Source organism: Cibotium barometz, chromosome 50 (genome assembly GCF_041138505.1).
Source record: "Cibotium barometz isolate CiBa-2024 chromosome 50, ASM4113850v1, whole genome shotgun sequence".
NCBI classification, from domain to species: domain Eukaryota; kingdom Viridiplantae; phylum Streptophyta; class Polypodiopsida; order Cyatheales; family Cibotiaceae; genus Cibotium; species Cibotium barometz.
Genome location: NC_141095.1, coordinates 23,383,897 through 23,401,718, shown reverse-complemented (window position 1 = coordinate 23,401,718; position 17,822 = coordinate 23,383,897). Strand labels below are relative to the sequence as shown.

The 17,822-nt window shown below is 46.2% G+C and overlaps 1 protein-coding gene across 1 annotated transcript in view; it reads right to left on the bottom strand.

Moving 5' to 3' along the window:
• The window catches only part of LOC147609955 (Transducin/WD40 repeat-like superfamily protein), a 209,904-nt gene that overhangs the window by 105,010 nt on the left and 87,072 nt on the right, over nt 1-17,822 (bottom strand). The window contains exons 2-7 of the mRNA XM_086786705.1: nt 13,492-13,575; nt 8,078-8,214; nt 7,890-7,959; nt 7,374-7,457; nt 7,026-7,118; nt 6,781-6,851 (exon numbers count right to left, since the gene is read on the bottom strand). Of these exons, the coding sequence (XP_086642831.1) occupies nt 6,781-6,851; nt 7,026-7,118; nt 7,374-7,457; nt 7,890-7,959; nt 8,078-8,214; nt 13,492-13,575 (539 nt within the window). The remainder of the gene's footprint in view (nt 1-6,780; nt 6,852-7,025; nt 7,119-7,373; nt 7,458-7,889; nt 7,960-8,077; nt 8,215-13,491; nt 13,576-17,822) is intronic.

The following is a 17,822-nucleotide window of genomic DNA, read 5'->3' as shown; positions in this document are numbered from 1 at the left end:
TGTTTGCCCTCAAAGGCGGCATCTGCATTCATTTGCATTCCCATGTCTTCCACATTGAGACCTATGGCCGCAGCCATCTGTACGGATATAAAGTTATCTGTGGAAGCATCATCAAAAAGAAACAAAGCGGGCTGATCCTTCAATTTGCCCCAAGCCTTGCATATGACTCTACTCTTGGGCTCATGCCCTGTATTACCCTGCACATCGGGTACAACATTCACAAGAGGCTTTTGCACATTAGGCTCAGCATTCTTAGGATTCTGTGGGCATTTAGGATATATATGATCTTTACTGCCACACTTAAAGCATTTTCCAGCCTTCCTGTACTCTTCCAATTGCTGTTTTGAGAGCCCAAAATTGTGGCGTTTACCCCCCGGCTTCTTTTCGGAGTCATCCTTTGCATCTCGGCCATCTTTGGGAGCATTCTTAGGTGGCTGTCCACCCTTTTTCTGGTCATAACCAGCCCTGAATTTGCTCTTGTTTTGACCTGCAAATGGCTTATTTGTGGGTGCTTTTATGTGCAAGTTCTCCGCAATCATGGCTGAGTGTATAAGCTCTTGTATGGTCTTATTTGGGTACACTCCCAAGCTTTGTTGGATGATGTGATGGAGCCCCGATTCAAACTTTCTCTTCTTCTCGTCCTCTCCAATCTTCATGAAGGGAGTAACCTTGAGAAGAACTTTCCAAAACTTTGCTATGTATGAAGCAACGGACTCTCCCTCATCTTGGGACAGCCAATCCACTCCTTGCGTACATCCTTTGCAAAGTTTGGTGGTAAGAATTGATCATAAAACTGAATTTTGAAAGAAGACCAAGTTGGGGCAGCACTTCCATCAAGTATTTTTGCAAGCCACCAATCACTTGCCGTATCCTTGAGATGCATTCCCACATGCCTGAGCATAGACTTTTCCGAAAAGTCTTCATTGCAAAAAGCTATCTCAAACTGTCTAATGAAAGCAAGTGCTTTGGTAGAGTCCATCCGTCCCTGAAAGTTTTCAAACTTTACATCCTTGTCACCGGACTTGAACTCTCGAGGCTTCTTCCTTCTATATGCATCCCTATGTACATCCTGTTCATCTGCATGATGATGATGCCGCGATGAAGATTCACGATCCCTCTTCGTTCTCTCTTGAGCCACACTCTCCAAATGAGTGGAAAGCTCAACACGAGAATGGACATGTCTTCTTGGAGGAAAGCGGGAATGAGTAGAGGATCCCTCATCCTTACTCTTCTCTTGACCTGCATCAAACCTAGCACCAGGGACTCTTGTCCTTTCAGCATTTGGCACTTGCTGTGCTCTTTCTGCTTGTTGTGCATCATGTGCATCACCATGGGCAGCCATGAGGGGTGGCTTCTTGAAAGCCAAACTACCATCTGCTTCAGTGTATACATCACCCTTAACCATTAGGTATGCAAGTGCAAGCTCTCGGGGTTTCTCAACATCCATTTCCTTTGCAATTGCTTCAAAAGTGACTTCATGGACCGAAGCCTTTGCCTTCGCAGCCAACACCCTTTGTACATCCGGGTCATTTTTCAATGACCTAAGCTCTTCGGTTTCAGCCCTATAGCGTCGCACTTGACGCCTCAAAGATTCCAAATCAGAATGCGTAGTGTCATGAGTACCTGCATCTCCATAGACATCATTGCCTGCAGCATCTCTTGCATCCTTTGTACCATGAAATTCACGGTCCTGTGTGTTCTCCACACTGTCAGAAATGTGGCTGTCCATGACACTCAAATCAAGTCACCACTTATGATTCCAAGCCTCAGACCGTTTTCCAATGAGGGGAAAAACTGAGCTCTGATACCAATGTAACGGGAGGCGGACGCGTGTATTGGAATCGTATAAATGTGAACAAGATTCTGAGCACTTAACACTTGAGCATTACAACCACAAAGCTGAAAATGACAGTACACCGCATAAAGGGGCCGATGATAGGCTGACCCCCCCCCTTTAGGTTATATTACCAAAAGAGTCTGCAAGTACAAGTTTACGGGTGCCTGGGGATTCACCACCAGCCTGCACCTGATTCTACCAAATACATCAAGTATGCATACATCTCAAACAAGAGAATCTGTAGGTACATCCGCCCTACACACAGGTACATTCGCCCTGCATAAGCCTCTTCACAGGTACATCCGCCCTGCACAAGAGTATCACAATCCTCACAGGTACTCCGCCCTGCACAGGATGTAAATGGATCTTTAGGTCCTGTTTCCACGCGAGAAACTGATCCAGAAACCTGTGTTCTTCGCGAGCAAGTGTTCCCAATGCTTGCCCTAAACACCTGTTACACCAGGAACCCTTGAGACACATCCATGCCCACATATTCCATTGCTGTCCGGTCTGTTTTATGCAATAACCAGTCCAAAACAGCAGCTTTCCATCGCGAGAAATCCACCTGTAAAGGGTCCTACAGCCCTGTGGAGGTCCCTAGAGCTGTCCTGTATTGTCCAAGTTGACTTTGGACACCTGTAACCAGCCCAAAACTCGCAATAACCAGAAAACACAGGTCTGAAATTTACCAACCAGCCCTTTAGAAGAGTGTGGGGATCATTATCCAAGCTTGTGTGAGTCCGGGAAGCAAGCAACCAGCCCTGTAGCAACTCCCAAAGCTTCAATCAGCTCTCCAATGTGTTGAGTTATGAATAAAACAGCCCAAATGACCTCTTGAAGGAGGCGCCTTTCTCCAGTGCCACCTATGGGGCTTGGTGGGTACACATAATGGCTGACAAGTGTCCCCATAAGGTGTCCAGGTAGGTGTCCAGCCCATAGTGCTCCATTTGTCCTGTTTGTATAAGTTTAGGTCCAACCAAATGGGAAATGGCCATAAGCTGTCCGGACTTCATTAATTTTGGTCCAACCAAATGCGAACGCATTATAAGTTGTCCGGCCACTTATTAATGAGTGTGGACCTGCAAACCAATAAACTTTAGTAGTAAATGAAATAAACTGTAAATTGAGTGTGGACGCACTTACCACCTGCAAAACCCATAAGCCCACAGTTTTAGGCCCAAGCAGGAGTGCACACACGTGTCCACAAGGTGCCCGGGCGTCCCCGGTCCCTCGGACTTCACAAGCCAAAATAACAAGCATTGTCCAGGCAGCAAGACAATGTCACACAAAGTAAAATAAAGTTATGGCATGCATCATTTATGCATTGTGCACATGTAAACTTGGAGAACCACCTATCATCATTCTTGTACTTGAAAATATTCCGCCTGCCATCATAACACACCATGTGTGCATGGCCGGAATCCACACGGGCACCGCCCGAAAGTCCACAAATGTCCTGCCATGTCCTTGGACTCATATGCATCCACTCATATGATCCATACACATGCCCAGGTATAATACATACATGCATCCGCATGTTTCTAGGCCTGACACGCATCCGCATGTCCCTAGAATATAGGGATTTGTGACATAGGCGCCTCTGATGCCGAGCAATAATGGCTCTGATCTGGCGATGGTGAGGATGCCGTGGTCGGGATCCTGGTGGGTGTGGCCGACGAGCACGACATAAGATAACTGCTCTATCAGTGGTGACTCCCTGGGAGCGTGGTCGGTGCTCTGATGGCCCAATGGAGGAGGTATCAGGAGGTGTGTGGGCTGGGTTGCTGGTGCTGGTGCCGAAGAAATCTGTCAGGGTCCTTTGTCTAGGTACATCATGGCTCGGCCTCCTGTCTGCCAAGAGGGTCTCTCTATGTCTCCTGAGCTCAAGTAGAAACAATCTGAGGCATCTCTGATCCTCAAACTCCATGACCCTGCGTAACGGCCCAAAACCCTCTCGGAAGAGGCAGTGATATCTCCCTCGGATCTCATAATAGACTGTACATCGGCAAATGTAGTGTTCCTCTGTCTCTACCTCCTGGTAGCGTAGCTGACAAATGCGGTCATCCACGATCTGATGCACATATCGCCCTGTCTCAATCCGCACTTGGTGTAATGAGGTCCGGATCTGTCCAATGGCACAACGTATCCCATGTGATAGGTGTACATCCATGTACGCCGGGCGGGTGATAAAATCATCCGGTGAGAGGTGTAGAAAATGGCTCTTGTAATGAGTCATTTTTGTGCCCAAGGGCTCAAGGGGGCTAGTCCATGTTCTCTCTGTGTCCACTCTGATGATATCCATCCTGATCACGCGGTTTTGCTCTGAGCGGGTGAGATCCAAAAATGGACAATCCAGACTGTACTGAAAGGGTGGTAGTGCCTCTATCCGCAAACCATGTAGGTCAAACCATGATCTCATCTGAGCGTACCAACAATGAGTATCTCGATCCTCTGCCAACTGTATGGATGAGGTCAATGCCAAACGGGAGTACCTCTGCTGAGGGAGCTCCCATAGCCGCTGTAAAAAGGTAACTGCCTGGAATAGGGCCTCGGTTACTACTACTGGTGGGGCACCCAGCTCAGCCCGAACAATCTCATGTGGTACTGATGATTTGCTCCGAATCATGCGGGCAATCATCATAATCAGTGGTCTCTCCATTTGCCTCCATCCCTCATCTGTCCCTCTCTGAGGATTGTGATGTATACTGGGCCCCCAAATTGGAGCTCCGTACAGGAGGGTCGGTGTGACAAGCGTATCAAATAGCCACAATTTGGTGTGTGGCTCCTGAAACTGCATGTGTGCACACTGCCTCTCAAGTGCCCCCAAGGCTGCATGCCCTCGAGCTAATCTAGCTGGTGCTGCCTCCTTCAGGGAGAAACGCGGTCCTGTGAAAGTAACTCCCAAGTAGACATATGACCTGACGTACTCTACCGGCTCCCCTCGGAAAGTGAACTGAGGCTCTGATCTCGTCACCCATGCCTATGTGGTGTTAAACACCATAACCTTGGTTTTCCCAAGGTTCACTGTCAGATCTCTATCTGCACAGAAAGCCTGTAATGCATCCAGGTGTCTCTGTAGTCCTCCCGGAGAGTCTGAGATTAGAACAATATCATCAGCATATAACAAGATGGGTATCAACACCCCTGCCAGGCATGCCCCTGGGCCTCCCAATCTGTCTACATAATCAGAGACCGCATCAAATAGCGGGCATCCCTGCTTCACCCCTATCGTGCTGGTCACCCTATCAGATAGTCCGCCTGGAGCTCGGACTTTGCCTGTCTCACAGACTCATACAAAGCATATATCCCCCACCGCATATCCTCGCAGCAGTATATCCGTCTCTTCTGTGCCCTGCCCTCTTCAATAAGTGCCCGAAGTGTCAGTATGTGATCCAAGGTAGTAAATCCTCTCCTGAAGCCAGCTTGTCCATGTGCTCGATGACCATGCCTCTCTGCCCATCGGCTCAACTCCGACTCCAATATAGAGCCATATTATTTGGCCAAGTAATGACCAATCATGATCGTCCTGTAGTTGCCTGGTACCATGGGGTCCCCACTCTTAAAGAGTGGTACAATGATATGCTCTGTCCAGCTTGTCGGGAAACCCTCACAAATGGCACGATTAAACACATGTACGATGAGCGGAGCCAAAGTGTCTCCTGCATATGAGAAGTGCTCTCCAACTAGCCCATCATGATCCTGTGCCTTTCCATTCTGTAACCTGTCTATCGCATCTAGCACCATCCGCATAGTAAAAAAGGTGCTGCTAGACGGTCTAGCTCCCAGTGGAGGGGGGGTGGGGGGCTGTCCTGGTGCATCATATAGCTCTCTAGCATAAGTATGCCATGCCTCAGGTGAGAGAGAGAGAGAGAGATATAACTTTAATGTTTCCAAAAGACCCAAAGCATCTATGAGACCAAAACTGATATATATGATCCATAAGTAAACTCGATGTCAAACCACATGAAAATGAAAAACTAAAACGTCTGCCAAAGAAACAAGTATGTGTTCTACGTGAGCCTTGTATATACAATGAATGAGAGAAGGGGCGAGGGGGGGGAGGGGTGGGAGGTCGATTGTGGGTATGTGTGAGGTCCACAGGAGGAGTTGGACTTCTTGACCTTGAGAAGACACCCCTTTTTCTTGGCGGAAATAATTTTTGTGCAAATGTGTTTCCATACACACCATTGGAATAGATGGGAATAAGGATGGAGCTACTTCACTCTATTGTATAAAGAGAGGATTGAGATCTTGCAAGAACAACTTCATTTTTTAGTGGTGGGCCAACAAGGCTAACATTGGTTTGTAACAACCTCCCTCCACACACGATTTAGTGGATGCCCTATCAAAGAGCTGTGGTGGGATACAGGTGAGGAAGAGATTGTCATACAGAGATAAAGGCCATTTTAGGCAATTCCTTCTATGATGGGAGGGTCAATGGATGCAGACTAGTGCTTCCACTTGGGTCCCCAGTTGGAAAATCACTTTGTTACTGGACCATGCTTGCTTTCTACTTAGCAAGGCTGTGGAGTTCTGACAGAAGCCTGGCCCATGGTGGACAGTAGATTCCCTATCAACCACTGCAGATCAGTTACACCTGCAGCCCTCAATCAATGTGCTGCACTGCATCTTCAGAGCATTGTATTTGGGAGAGGAAGGGGGGGATGGCTCAGTGCCCTTGTCCATACCACAACTCTACTGCGAATTCGGAATCCTCCCTTCGATGACTTAAGCAGTGGACTCAGCTTGAGAGATCATTGGGAACTTCACACACTGGCAGATTTGGAGGACCTGATAGTAAGCACTAAGGCCTGCCAGGAATCTGGCACTGTAGACATGCAAGACCCTGTCATTTTTCATTGACTCTCACTCTTTGTAATTTTAATTGCTTAAAATTTCATGTTGAGGGACTGCAAAAGTTGGGACATGGGAAAGAGGCGTACTTGATAGTCCGATCTTTTGCTCCTGATATCAACACTGCAGATTGCGGATGAAAATCTAGATCATTGATTGGCTGCATCAAATGAGTTGTACACAATCAAGGAAAATTGATAGATCTATACCCAAAATACTTATTTATTTCTAGCCCTCCACTAGCCAAAATATCAGCTCTACACTCATGTTTAATCACCATCTCACATGTGGGTTATTCTTGCCTGAATCTGCTATGAAAACATTCTTTCTTTACCTGCATATGGTCGTAGAATGTCCGGATGACAGGCCGGACAGGACCATCTCGTGTCCCACTGTCCGTCATCATCATTTGCCGAACTTTATCAACCTAAACCTTCCACACAACAGATTAAGAACTTTTTTTATCAAGAGGCTTATTGTTTGAAAAACCTATCAAAAAACTTGTCCGAGTGGCTGTCTAGCACCGCGCTGATAGAAAGGCACTTGAGTTCAAACCCAAAGACACACACACACACACACACATATATATATGTATAATGTATAGCTTGCAACCACAAGGAACAAAGAAAAGAGCCTTACATGATCTACAAATAAACTGGCATTCCATGACCTGGAACCGTACCTCAAAAAGCTTGATGGAGGTGTCCACACTTCCGGTTGCAAAAAGCCGCCCATCTGGACTAAAGCGAGCACACCGTGCAACATTCTGCTCAAAAACCCCCAAGTCTTCATAAAAATCAGATGTGGTGGCAAAAACCACAAACCTGAAAAATCAAACAAAAGGAGAGGGAGAGGGAGAGGGCAAATCACTTAGAACAACTGCAGGTGTACCATGTGAACACTTCCATTCTACAGGGAGGTACCTGGCAGCTTATGACACCCCTTAAACAGTGCCTACAATGGAATATTTGGGATCTTATAAAGCACCTTGAAAGGCTAGTGCAAGGAGCTTGACACACAAGGAGGTAGCTCTGATTTTGTGACACCTCAACCTAATTGAGTATTTACACACTATCAAGCCTATTTAGGAGAATGGACATCATAACGGGCTGCTGTGAAGCCGAAGGCAGGCAGGCAACCTCTGCTGAGGGCAGACAAATTGCTTTAACCAAATAACACAAACCAAAAAAGGCATGACCTTATGCTCGGAAATGTGTCGTGTATCATGCTTTGGGAAGGTTTTAGGATGCCCTTTCGTCTGCACTGAGCTGCTCCAAATGCCATGAAACCACTAATCAGAATCAGAAACACGAGGTTGTGTTCCAAAGGCTTGCAAAGAAAACCAAAATGATATCAGGACACCTCCCAGGTTAAGCACATGCACACCTAAAGTCCAGTGAGTTTTGTGGGGGCATCGGCAAAGGTCCATAGCATGCATAAGTTGCACCTCCAGTTGTTGCCATATCCGTCCCAATTGCTGTGCTAATTCCCCTTGGATTCTCATCTCTTTCCACTGATAAACCCTGTAAGCTAGAAGGAGATAACTGTAAGCTTCCTAAAAATATGCTTAGGCCGATAGTGAGGGTGAAGTCCTTCCTCAATAGAAACACGAGATTGAATCTGTCCTAGCCTAAGGCCGTGGTGTGCTCGATCAATATGACTGACTATTATATTGTACACACCAAACAAACACACACACACACCCTTTTTTTTTTGTAAAAGCACTGTTTTCTTTACTATATTAATAAAGGAAGTGAGGGAAAATTTCCTAGGATGATACAAGTTAGAAACAGTGAAAAAAAAAAAGCCAATTGGTCATCATCAATCTAATGCAAATGGATGCTGTCAAACGAAGACTCACACAAGGATTGACGAAAGTAGTGATAGCATGTAATCCTTATGCAATGAAAAACCAACTGATTTCTTGCACGCCATTTTGTCCACAAAGCCCAATATCTAGTCCAGATCATGCATGATCCAATCTAGAAGGCCACCTGCCAAAAAGCCAAAAAAAAAATCTAGAGAAGGAATACCTTTCTCTGCACAAGACCAAAGAAGATGCATCATTGTTTCCTTTATGCAACGACAAGAACGGCATTTCGCAACAACTATGTGTCTTTTTTCAAGAAATTCTCCAACTGGGGGAACTCCCAACAAGCTTCGCCATAAAAATAATCTAGATTTGAGTGGCAATTTACTATGCCACACACACACACAATGTTACGTCCCAACACTCCTAGGGGATTAGCTCTAGGTGTTTGTAATCCCAACAAACCCCCCCCCCCCCCCCCCCCCCTTTGGAGCGAAGGCGGAGATGTCCCGAGATAGACCTTCAATAGGCATGACGATTTGGGCCCTAGATTGTGTCATGTGATGCAAAAGAACACAATGACACCAACACCTGAACTCTCATGACAAGCTTGATATAAGGGCTTGACTACTCATGCATGTACCTTCATCAGTCTACTCAAAAACAAACCCCCTTTGATCTAAACAGGGGTAGAGAATAAAGGGCTTACAATTATTACACACGAGATGAAGAGCACATAGATGAACAAACACACAAATAGGTACAATCAAGTTTCGGGGGACAATTAGGGAGAAAGGGCTTAGAAGGCCCAGTCTAAGGGCTTGACTACTCATGCATGTACCTTCATCAGTCTACTCAAAAACAAACCCCCTTTGATCTAAACAGGGGTAGAGAATAAAGGGCTTACAATTATTACACACGAGATGAAGAGCACATAGATGAACAAACACACAAATAGGTACAATCAAGTTTCGGGGGACAATTAGGGAGAAAGGGCTTAGAAGGCCTCGTTGAGAGAAAGATTACGTATCACGGTAAGAGCTTTTTCTTCAGTTGCTGATGTTTCTCATGCATCTTCCTCACTAGCAACAGCTAACATATAACCTTAACCCTGATCCTACCAACAATGAGTCCATGCTAAGTGGAATGTATAAACACTTGTAAGTGACCTCAATCTTACTATTGCAAATCTTTATCAATTGAAATTCAAGTTTGTACAATCTAGTTTGTTGTGAGGAGTACCCTTGGCAAGAGGAGGAAGAAGAAGCAAAGGGAGACAATCTTCTTGAATTCCGCTACCATTGAGTGCCTTGGAAAAGATGGTAGTGGGAGGATTAGGTACTGTGCAAACTGCAGTGTGGATTGAAGAAGAATTAACTTTTATTGAGCAAATACATGGAAATGGAATCAAAGGATTGATTTATGGTTAACCGTTGCCAAGGGAATGTGTACATGAGGATATGCACACGAGAGCCATGTGTGGGCAAATATATCACATGGATTGCATTCAAAGTGCTTTGACAAGTGCTTTTGATGCTCATGGCATCCCATATGTTTATTGAAAATTTTAATGGGGAAAGCTTACATACCTGGCAGACTAAGCTAAAGTTTAGTCTGATGAGAGAGGGCCTCTGACCTTTCATTGAGGGGGAGGAAAAGATGCCTCAAGCAGAAGGTGAAGCCCAGAGAGCTTGGAAGCTCCATAATCAGAAAGCCTTTGGTCTCATAGTCCTAGGCCTGTCCCAATAATTTCATACACCATGTGGCTGATCTCCCGACTTCCAAAGAAGCCTATGAGATGTTGGATAAGCTCTTTGGGGCACAAGGAAAGAACTCTAAGGTCTCTTTGCAGATAGAGTTCTACAGCCTCATGATGTAGTCACATGAGAGCTTCAACACTCATGTGAACAAGATGAAGTCCCTAATGAACCAATTTGCTGCACTTACAGCCAAGGTGGAAAAAGATGTGGCTGTAGCAGCCAGTGAATAAAAACTAGCAAGATGCTTACTAAGCTCCTCGTCTTCACGCACTTTAAATCATAAAACTTTAATTTGAGAAAGACCTTAGAGTTTGTTATTTTCTTACCAGAAGTACTTTCTAGGTTTCCCAGTTCTCGCGTGCTTTGGTGGTAAACTCAATGTGATGCACCAAGTTGCTCTGAAGATTTAAGCCAATGACGCCGATAGCTTTTTGGTTTTTCTCCTTCCAGAATCTGTATTCAATAGCCGTTGCCCCACAGGTTCCTCTTCATCACCAGAGACTACCGCCCATAAATCATCCTTCATGAGAAGGAGTTGCACTTTTGTTTGCCAGGTCGGATAGCCGTTGTTGCCATCGAAGCGTTCCGCGAGCGGGAGAAGACCCGATGTAGGAGATGCCATCATGAGCACTTAAGAGAATGTGGCCAAGAAACTAGGGTTTCAACTGATCTAGGGTTTCAGCACAAAATAGGGTATGCAAGTAAATTCAGGGTTCAATCATTGCAAAACCACACATGGCATACCTTCTTTGGCTTAAAGAAGTACAGGTGAGCTGAATGGCTGCAGCAGCTGGATTGAGTTGACTTGGCAGTTGTGGACAGCCGGTGCATAGGTGGACAACTGGGATGTGGGATGCAGATGATGTGGCGTGCGGCTCTGCTAAAGCGAACGAGGAAACGCCCAAGCAATTGGGCAGCAGCTCGCAGACAGCAGCAAGACAGCGTCGAGCAAACTGGAAACCTACGTCAAGCAGCGGACTACCTAAAAATGGCATGAGGGCAAAGGGCAAAAAAATCCGAGGCAAAAATCACCAACGAGCGCCCAAAATCAGGGTTAGCCAAGTAAGGTAAATGGGCGCCCAGCTCTGCCTGGTTGAACAGGCGGCTCAGCCAGGGTCCTTGCCCCCCAAGCCCACCCAGCCAGCTGAGTGGTGGTGCTCAGCTCAGCCGGCTGGCACCCTATCAGGGGATCTGCCAAGTGGGTGGCGCAAATGAGCAGCGGTGGCGGATGATGGGCAGCTCAGGCGGAGAGAGCAGAACCAAACACGAACGGCGCGCAAGGGCGACACCCAGACAACAACGGGTAGTGGCTCTGATACCAATGTTGGATCAGAGGACTCCTAGCTGTGGAGGCTATGGAGGTTGTGGCAAGAAGAATGCCATGGCAAGATGAAGCTGTGCGAGAGAAGGAGAGAGACACAGAGATGATGATGAGAGAGAGTGAAGTACAATGATTGGACAAAAAGTACTACTTTGCTTGTTGATAAAACAAGTACAATGAAGCCTGTTTTATGGGCTGAAAGTACCACCTCTTCTTTGACCTTATTAAATGAGGTGTGGCATCACTGCTTACCTCAAGGAAAGATTCCTAGGCTAAGAGACTTTCCCACACTTGACTCCGAATTCCCAACACATTCAACCAAATCAATCTCTGACAATCCGATGGCATCATTATGGAAATCATACATTTGCACTTGCCTGCCTGCTGTCCGAGCATTAAAGTCCCCTAGTAGGAGTGTCCCCCTGTTGGGAGAACTCTGCAATATCAACAAATAGAGGTGCATATGGGACTTCCCACTTTCTATCTCATTGCGTGCAAACCTCAAGTTTTCTGGTGGGAAGTACCATATTGCAATATGTATGCTAGGAGAACTACGCTTGGAAAACTCTCATGCCAGGCCTGGCAAGTCCCATCCACATAAACCGTGCTTCCCCATCCAATCTTACCACTTTGAGTATCTGTTGCATATGGTGCTTAAAGCTCGTCAATCTGGCCTGAGCTGCCGGGGAAAGTAACTCCCAGGTATACATAAGAGGGGAGAATATCTACTGGATCTCCCATGTAGGTGAACTGATGTCTGGATGACATTTGAATAAGAGGTATTAAAGATCATCACCTTGGTTTTCCCAACATTGACTATCTAAAGCATCTGGATGCTTGAATCTGAGATAAATACTATAGCATCTGCATATAGCAAGAGAGGAATCATGGTACCTACTTGAGCGGAGCCTGCACCACCCAGCCTATCAACAATGAAGCCAAAGATCTCATCAATGTAGAGCCCAAATAGAGTCAGGGAGAGGGGAATCCCTGTGACATTCCTCTTGGAGCTCTAACCCGGCCTATGATTGACTAACAAGTGTTGTGATGCCCGATATCATCTCTGACGATACACCCAAATCCTGTAGGCGTCTAAGGAGGCGTGCCCTAGGGACAGTGTCAAATGCCTTGCAGAAATCCACAAAGCAGCAGTAAACCCAGCATCTCCGTGACCTGGCATCCTCGATGATAGCCATCAAGGTGAAGATGTGGTCCACTGTAGAGTAGGTCCTCCGAGTGCTACATGCGCAATAGCCCTGTATGCATGCATCTCCAACACAGAACTAAGTGTGGCCTCTAGCACAGACCCATAAAGCTAGTGTGTGGCCAATCATAAGTCATGTGGTTTACCAAGGTTGGATAGGTCCCTGGCTTTGAGGGTGGGGGTGATGATATTAGCGGACCAAGAGGGTGGCTCTATTAAACACGTGTGCCATAAAGGTGCAAGGGTGCCCTTTGTGACCCTGGGCATGCCCATTTCAGAGTTTGTGTATGGTTGAAGTGAAATTGGAAACAGTGAAGAGGGTCGATGAAGTGGGGCGGGGATCTGGTGGTGCAACAAGAGGGGTGGTTGGTTGGGTACATGTTAGAGTTTTTGTGGCGTAGGTGTGCTAGATATGAGGATCAGTGATGGTCATGGATGGTCGATGCTCGAGGAGTTTACACCTAGCTTACTTACAGTCTGCACTCAAAAATAGTTGGTATAATTCATTCTCACATGCGTGTACATACATACTTACATATAGATACAAGGACACATATATGAGAGGGACACACACACGCCCGCACAAGTGCACACGCGACGTGCGTGCCCTTGAAAAACTGATCTTTGAAGAGATTTGCTAAATTCTTTGGAGACCATATATAACCAAAAAATGCCATGAAAACTTGAGCAACATTGGCACATCACCTTGAACACAAGATCTAGAAGCTTGTTGGCTGGGACTTCCACATTAAGGGGTGTCATCGTTGCACTGGCCACAGCAGTAGCTGCCTGTTTGAAAGAAAGCCAAAAACTCAGCAAAATAGAAGCAAGCACAAGAGCTTTGTATAATAAGTTAGCAAAGCAAAAAGATAAAAAATGGCCACTTTAGCCCCATGTACTGAACACTAGATCTAACCCTGATATAAGAATGAGCCTTGTTGCACTCATAGGATGCCTCACATAGAAGCATGGATGCTGTGGGTTATTGCGCATAGTTGGGCAGACAACAGGATGCCAAGCAGCAGGCTAGTGTCAAATCTTGGAACTCACCAACTGAGGCAAGTGACCAATTTTGAAACTTGTGCCACCTGACGAAGGTAACCAAAACACCCCCCCCCCACACACACACACCCAATTTTCTTCATAATTGTGAGCTTCATGTGGAAAAATCTCAACTCTGTCATTGCTGTAGAAGTGTAATCCAGCAACCTTCTAGTCTTTATCTTTTAATGTTGCGACATATTTGTTGTGTTCGTTCTACCGTGGGCTTAGGTGTGAGAGCATATGTCAAGACATGAAGGCCCTCTCATCATCCTCAGATGGTGTGAAAGAGGTTGATCCATATGACTATACCATCCTCCTCGTACTGAACCTCTAACTGCAATCAAATGAAGGCTGAGGATGGAAGACCAAAGTTTGAGCAGAAGTTTGAGGTGGAAATCTGCACCTCTTGGCTGGTCCAGGGGTGGAGAGAGTTTGGCTCAGGTGAAGCGAAAGCTCCAACGAGGACTGAGGAAAGAAATAAACTATAAGTTACACCTACCCCTATAGTGCTGTGACTGACCAGCTCTTGTCCTTGCTTCTATTTTGCTGAGTTAGTTTTGTATAGTAAGTTAGCAAAGCAAAAAGATAAAAAATGGCCACTTTAGCCCCATGTACTGAACACTAGACCTAACCCTGATATAAGAATGAGCCTTGTTGCACTCATAGGATGCCTCACATAGAAGCATGGATACTGTGGGTTATTGCGCATAGTTGGGCAGACAACAGGATGCCAAGCAGCAGGCTAGTGTCAAATCTTGGAACTCACCAATTGAGGCAAGTGACCAATTTTGAAACTTATGCCACCTGAAGAAGGTGACAACACACCCCCCCACCCCCCCCCACCCCCGGGCTTATAAACATGCCCCCCATCACCCAATTTTCTACATAATTGTAAGCTTTATGTGAAAAAATCTCTACTCCGTCATTGCTGTACACTTATGTGTAATCCAGCAACCTTCTAGTCTTTATCTTTTAGCGTTGCAGCATATTTGTTCTGTTCGTTCTACCGTGGGCTTAGGTATGAGAGCATATGTCAAGACATGAAGGCCCTCTCATCATCCTCAGATGGTGTGAAAGAGGTTGATCCATATGACTATACCATCCTCCTCGTACTGAACCTCTAACTGCAATCGAATGAAGGCTGAGGATGGAAGACCAAAGTTTGAGCAGAAGTTTGAGGTGGAAATCTGCACCTCTTGGCTGGTCCAGGGCTGGAAAGAGTTTGGCTCAGGTGAAGTGAAAGCTCCAATAAGGAATGAGGAAAGAAATAAACTATAAGTTACACCTACCCCTATAGTGCTGTGACTGACCAGTCTGGTATGGTTTTGGCCAGCTTGGGTGGCTGGATATGAGCACCCAGGTGTGGACTGGCTGCACCAACTCCAAGTTTCGAATTCTATTGCTGTTGACCAGGAGAAAAACCAGCTCGCGTGGCTGGATATGAGCACCCAGGTGTGGACTGGCTGCACCAACTCCAAGTTTCGAATTCTATTGCTGTGAACCGGGAGAAAAACCAGCTCGGGTGGCTGGATATGAGCACCCAGGTGTGGACTGGCTGCACTAACTCCAAGTTTCGAATCTATTGCTGTGGACCGGGAGCGACGCTCATTAGGTTCTTCCACGCTTCAGGAGACAACTCAGAGTGAGATAATTGCGGTAGCTACACCGGCTAGGTGTGAACGTCCTTGGGCACAGTCTCGTGAACAATACGCACGTCAACACTTAAAATGAAATAGCCGCAATGTACAAAACAACTGAAAGATACATCACTGCACAAGATAATCTGCAAAGACAAGCACTCCATAGTACACTTCCATTGGGGCCACGAACGGGCAGACCCCCCCACTCAAAACTGAAGTATATTATTGGAGGATTTTAATCTGTGCACAAGATTCCAAGGGCTTTCAAGCCACATAATCCAATGCAAAAGCAAATATGAAGACAAGTTTCCCAAACAAGAGTAGTGTCAGAGTAGACTGTCAATGCCACACTCATCAAATGAGTCAAAATAGCCTGGCCACCAGTCTCATACACCTAGAGGGGAGTGAATGCAAAACTGTCGTTCCGACACCACGCACGAACGGGTGCTCTCCTAGTAGAGCCTAGCTCAAACCCTCGCAGAGACCATGGCTTAAACCTCCTTGGTGCAAGTACACAAACAAGTACATGCACACGAACAGGTACAAGTACACGAACAATAGGTACTCAAACAAGTACACGCAAAGCTGGTTCACAGCAATTACATCCACTACAGTAGACGTAATGTGATATTCAGCAGGTAAAAGAAGATGTATAGCTGGTACAAGAGGTACAGATAGTATGGTTAGTATAACAACTGGTGCAACAAGAAGTCCAGCAAGCACAGTAGGGTTCTCAGCTAGAACAGCAGGTACAGTAAGCTGTACAGCAGGGTTTCCAGCAAGTACAACAGGTACAGTAGGGTTTCTAGCAAAAGTATTGCAAGTACAATAGGGTTTCTTTCAAGTACTACAAGTACAGTAGGGTTTTGCAGGTACAGTAGGGTTCGGTTCGTGCAATCGTTAGCTAGGAGCTCGAAGATGAGCAGAAGGGCGCCCAGTATGAGCGCAATGAATTGCTCAAGACCTTTGGCTACATAGGTGGCCAAGGAGTTGTCGTCTTGTTTGACAGCGGCAGCATGGAGGATGTGGTCACGGAACACGTCGCTCAACGAGCCCGTTTCCTCCTGACTTCAGTAGACAAGAAAGTTGAGGGATTTAGCACAGGAATGACGACAAGCATCAAGTTTGAAGCTTAAGGTGCGAAATTAATGATTCAGGGCATACAGCTTGTGCGAGATTTTATGGTTGCCCCTTCTTGTAGGAGCAGACATAATTCTCGGAATTCAGTGGTTTCACAAGTTCAAGCCAGATATCAATTGGGACACGCACAGTTTTCGGATTATCCGGAAGGTGTCCAAAGCCCCAGTGACCATTAAGTGTCAGCCAGGAATCCCGAACTCTCCTCTCATAAGCCACTTACAGGCTAAACGAGAAATCAAGAAAGGCGTACAATGCACGATGATATACATCCAGACTGCCCAAATGGTGGCCAGTGCTTCAGAGTACCGGGCTCTCCACATGAAAAGTTCCAGAAGATTTTTCTTCGGAACAATCTCCCTCCCCCCGTCTAGACCGGAGGACCACAAGATAGACCTCCTCCTAGGCTCGGATCCCCTAAGCAAGTTTTCTGTACCGCCTATCCAAGGCAATGGAATCGAAGTTGGTGTAACATGCAGTGGAAGTATTCTTAATTGAGGATCCTGTCACACAAATGCTCACACCGTCTTCTGTATCTTGAGTTTTATGAGTTTAGCAATCCACTTTAAGACTTCAAACTTTAAGAGATTTGAGCGAGAGAGAGAGAGATGGAAACTGTACACTGTATGGGGTCCCGAATTACCCACCGAAGGTCCCCCTGTCCTGTTACCGGAATAGTATATGCTTTATTAACTTTGAAGAGACTGACGGTGGACTGACCGATAAGCCAAACGCAAGATCTTAGAAGACCAAGAGTCGGGCTGAACTGTACACGGCTGTAGAACCACCAATGATGTCCAATCTCGAGCCTATGCACTCTTCCCAATGAATGAGGAAGGGCTGCAAATCTGAGGCTGAGGTAGGGACTGTTTGGGACTGTTCTAGGCTGTGTATGAATGCTGTAATGAATATGAATGCGTTTTACCTTGACCAATTGGCTGTAGCAAAACGATGAAGAGATGAATGATGAAAACTGTGTATACAGAAAACGCAAGGTTTACTGATGGCTGAATGCTGAAAACTGCTGCGTTTTGATGATGGATGCTGAAAGCGCATGCGTTGATGCTCCTAGTGGCTGAAGGATGAAACGCTAGCTGAAAACGCTGAAGGCTGAAGTGCTATGGGTGCTGAATCTTCAATCGTTGATGCTCCTTAGGCTGAGGCTGGTCGGTTGGCACTAGATGCTGGCCGACTGAATATTAAATGCTACACGAC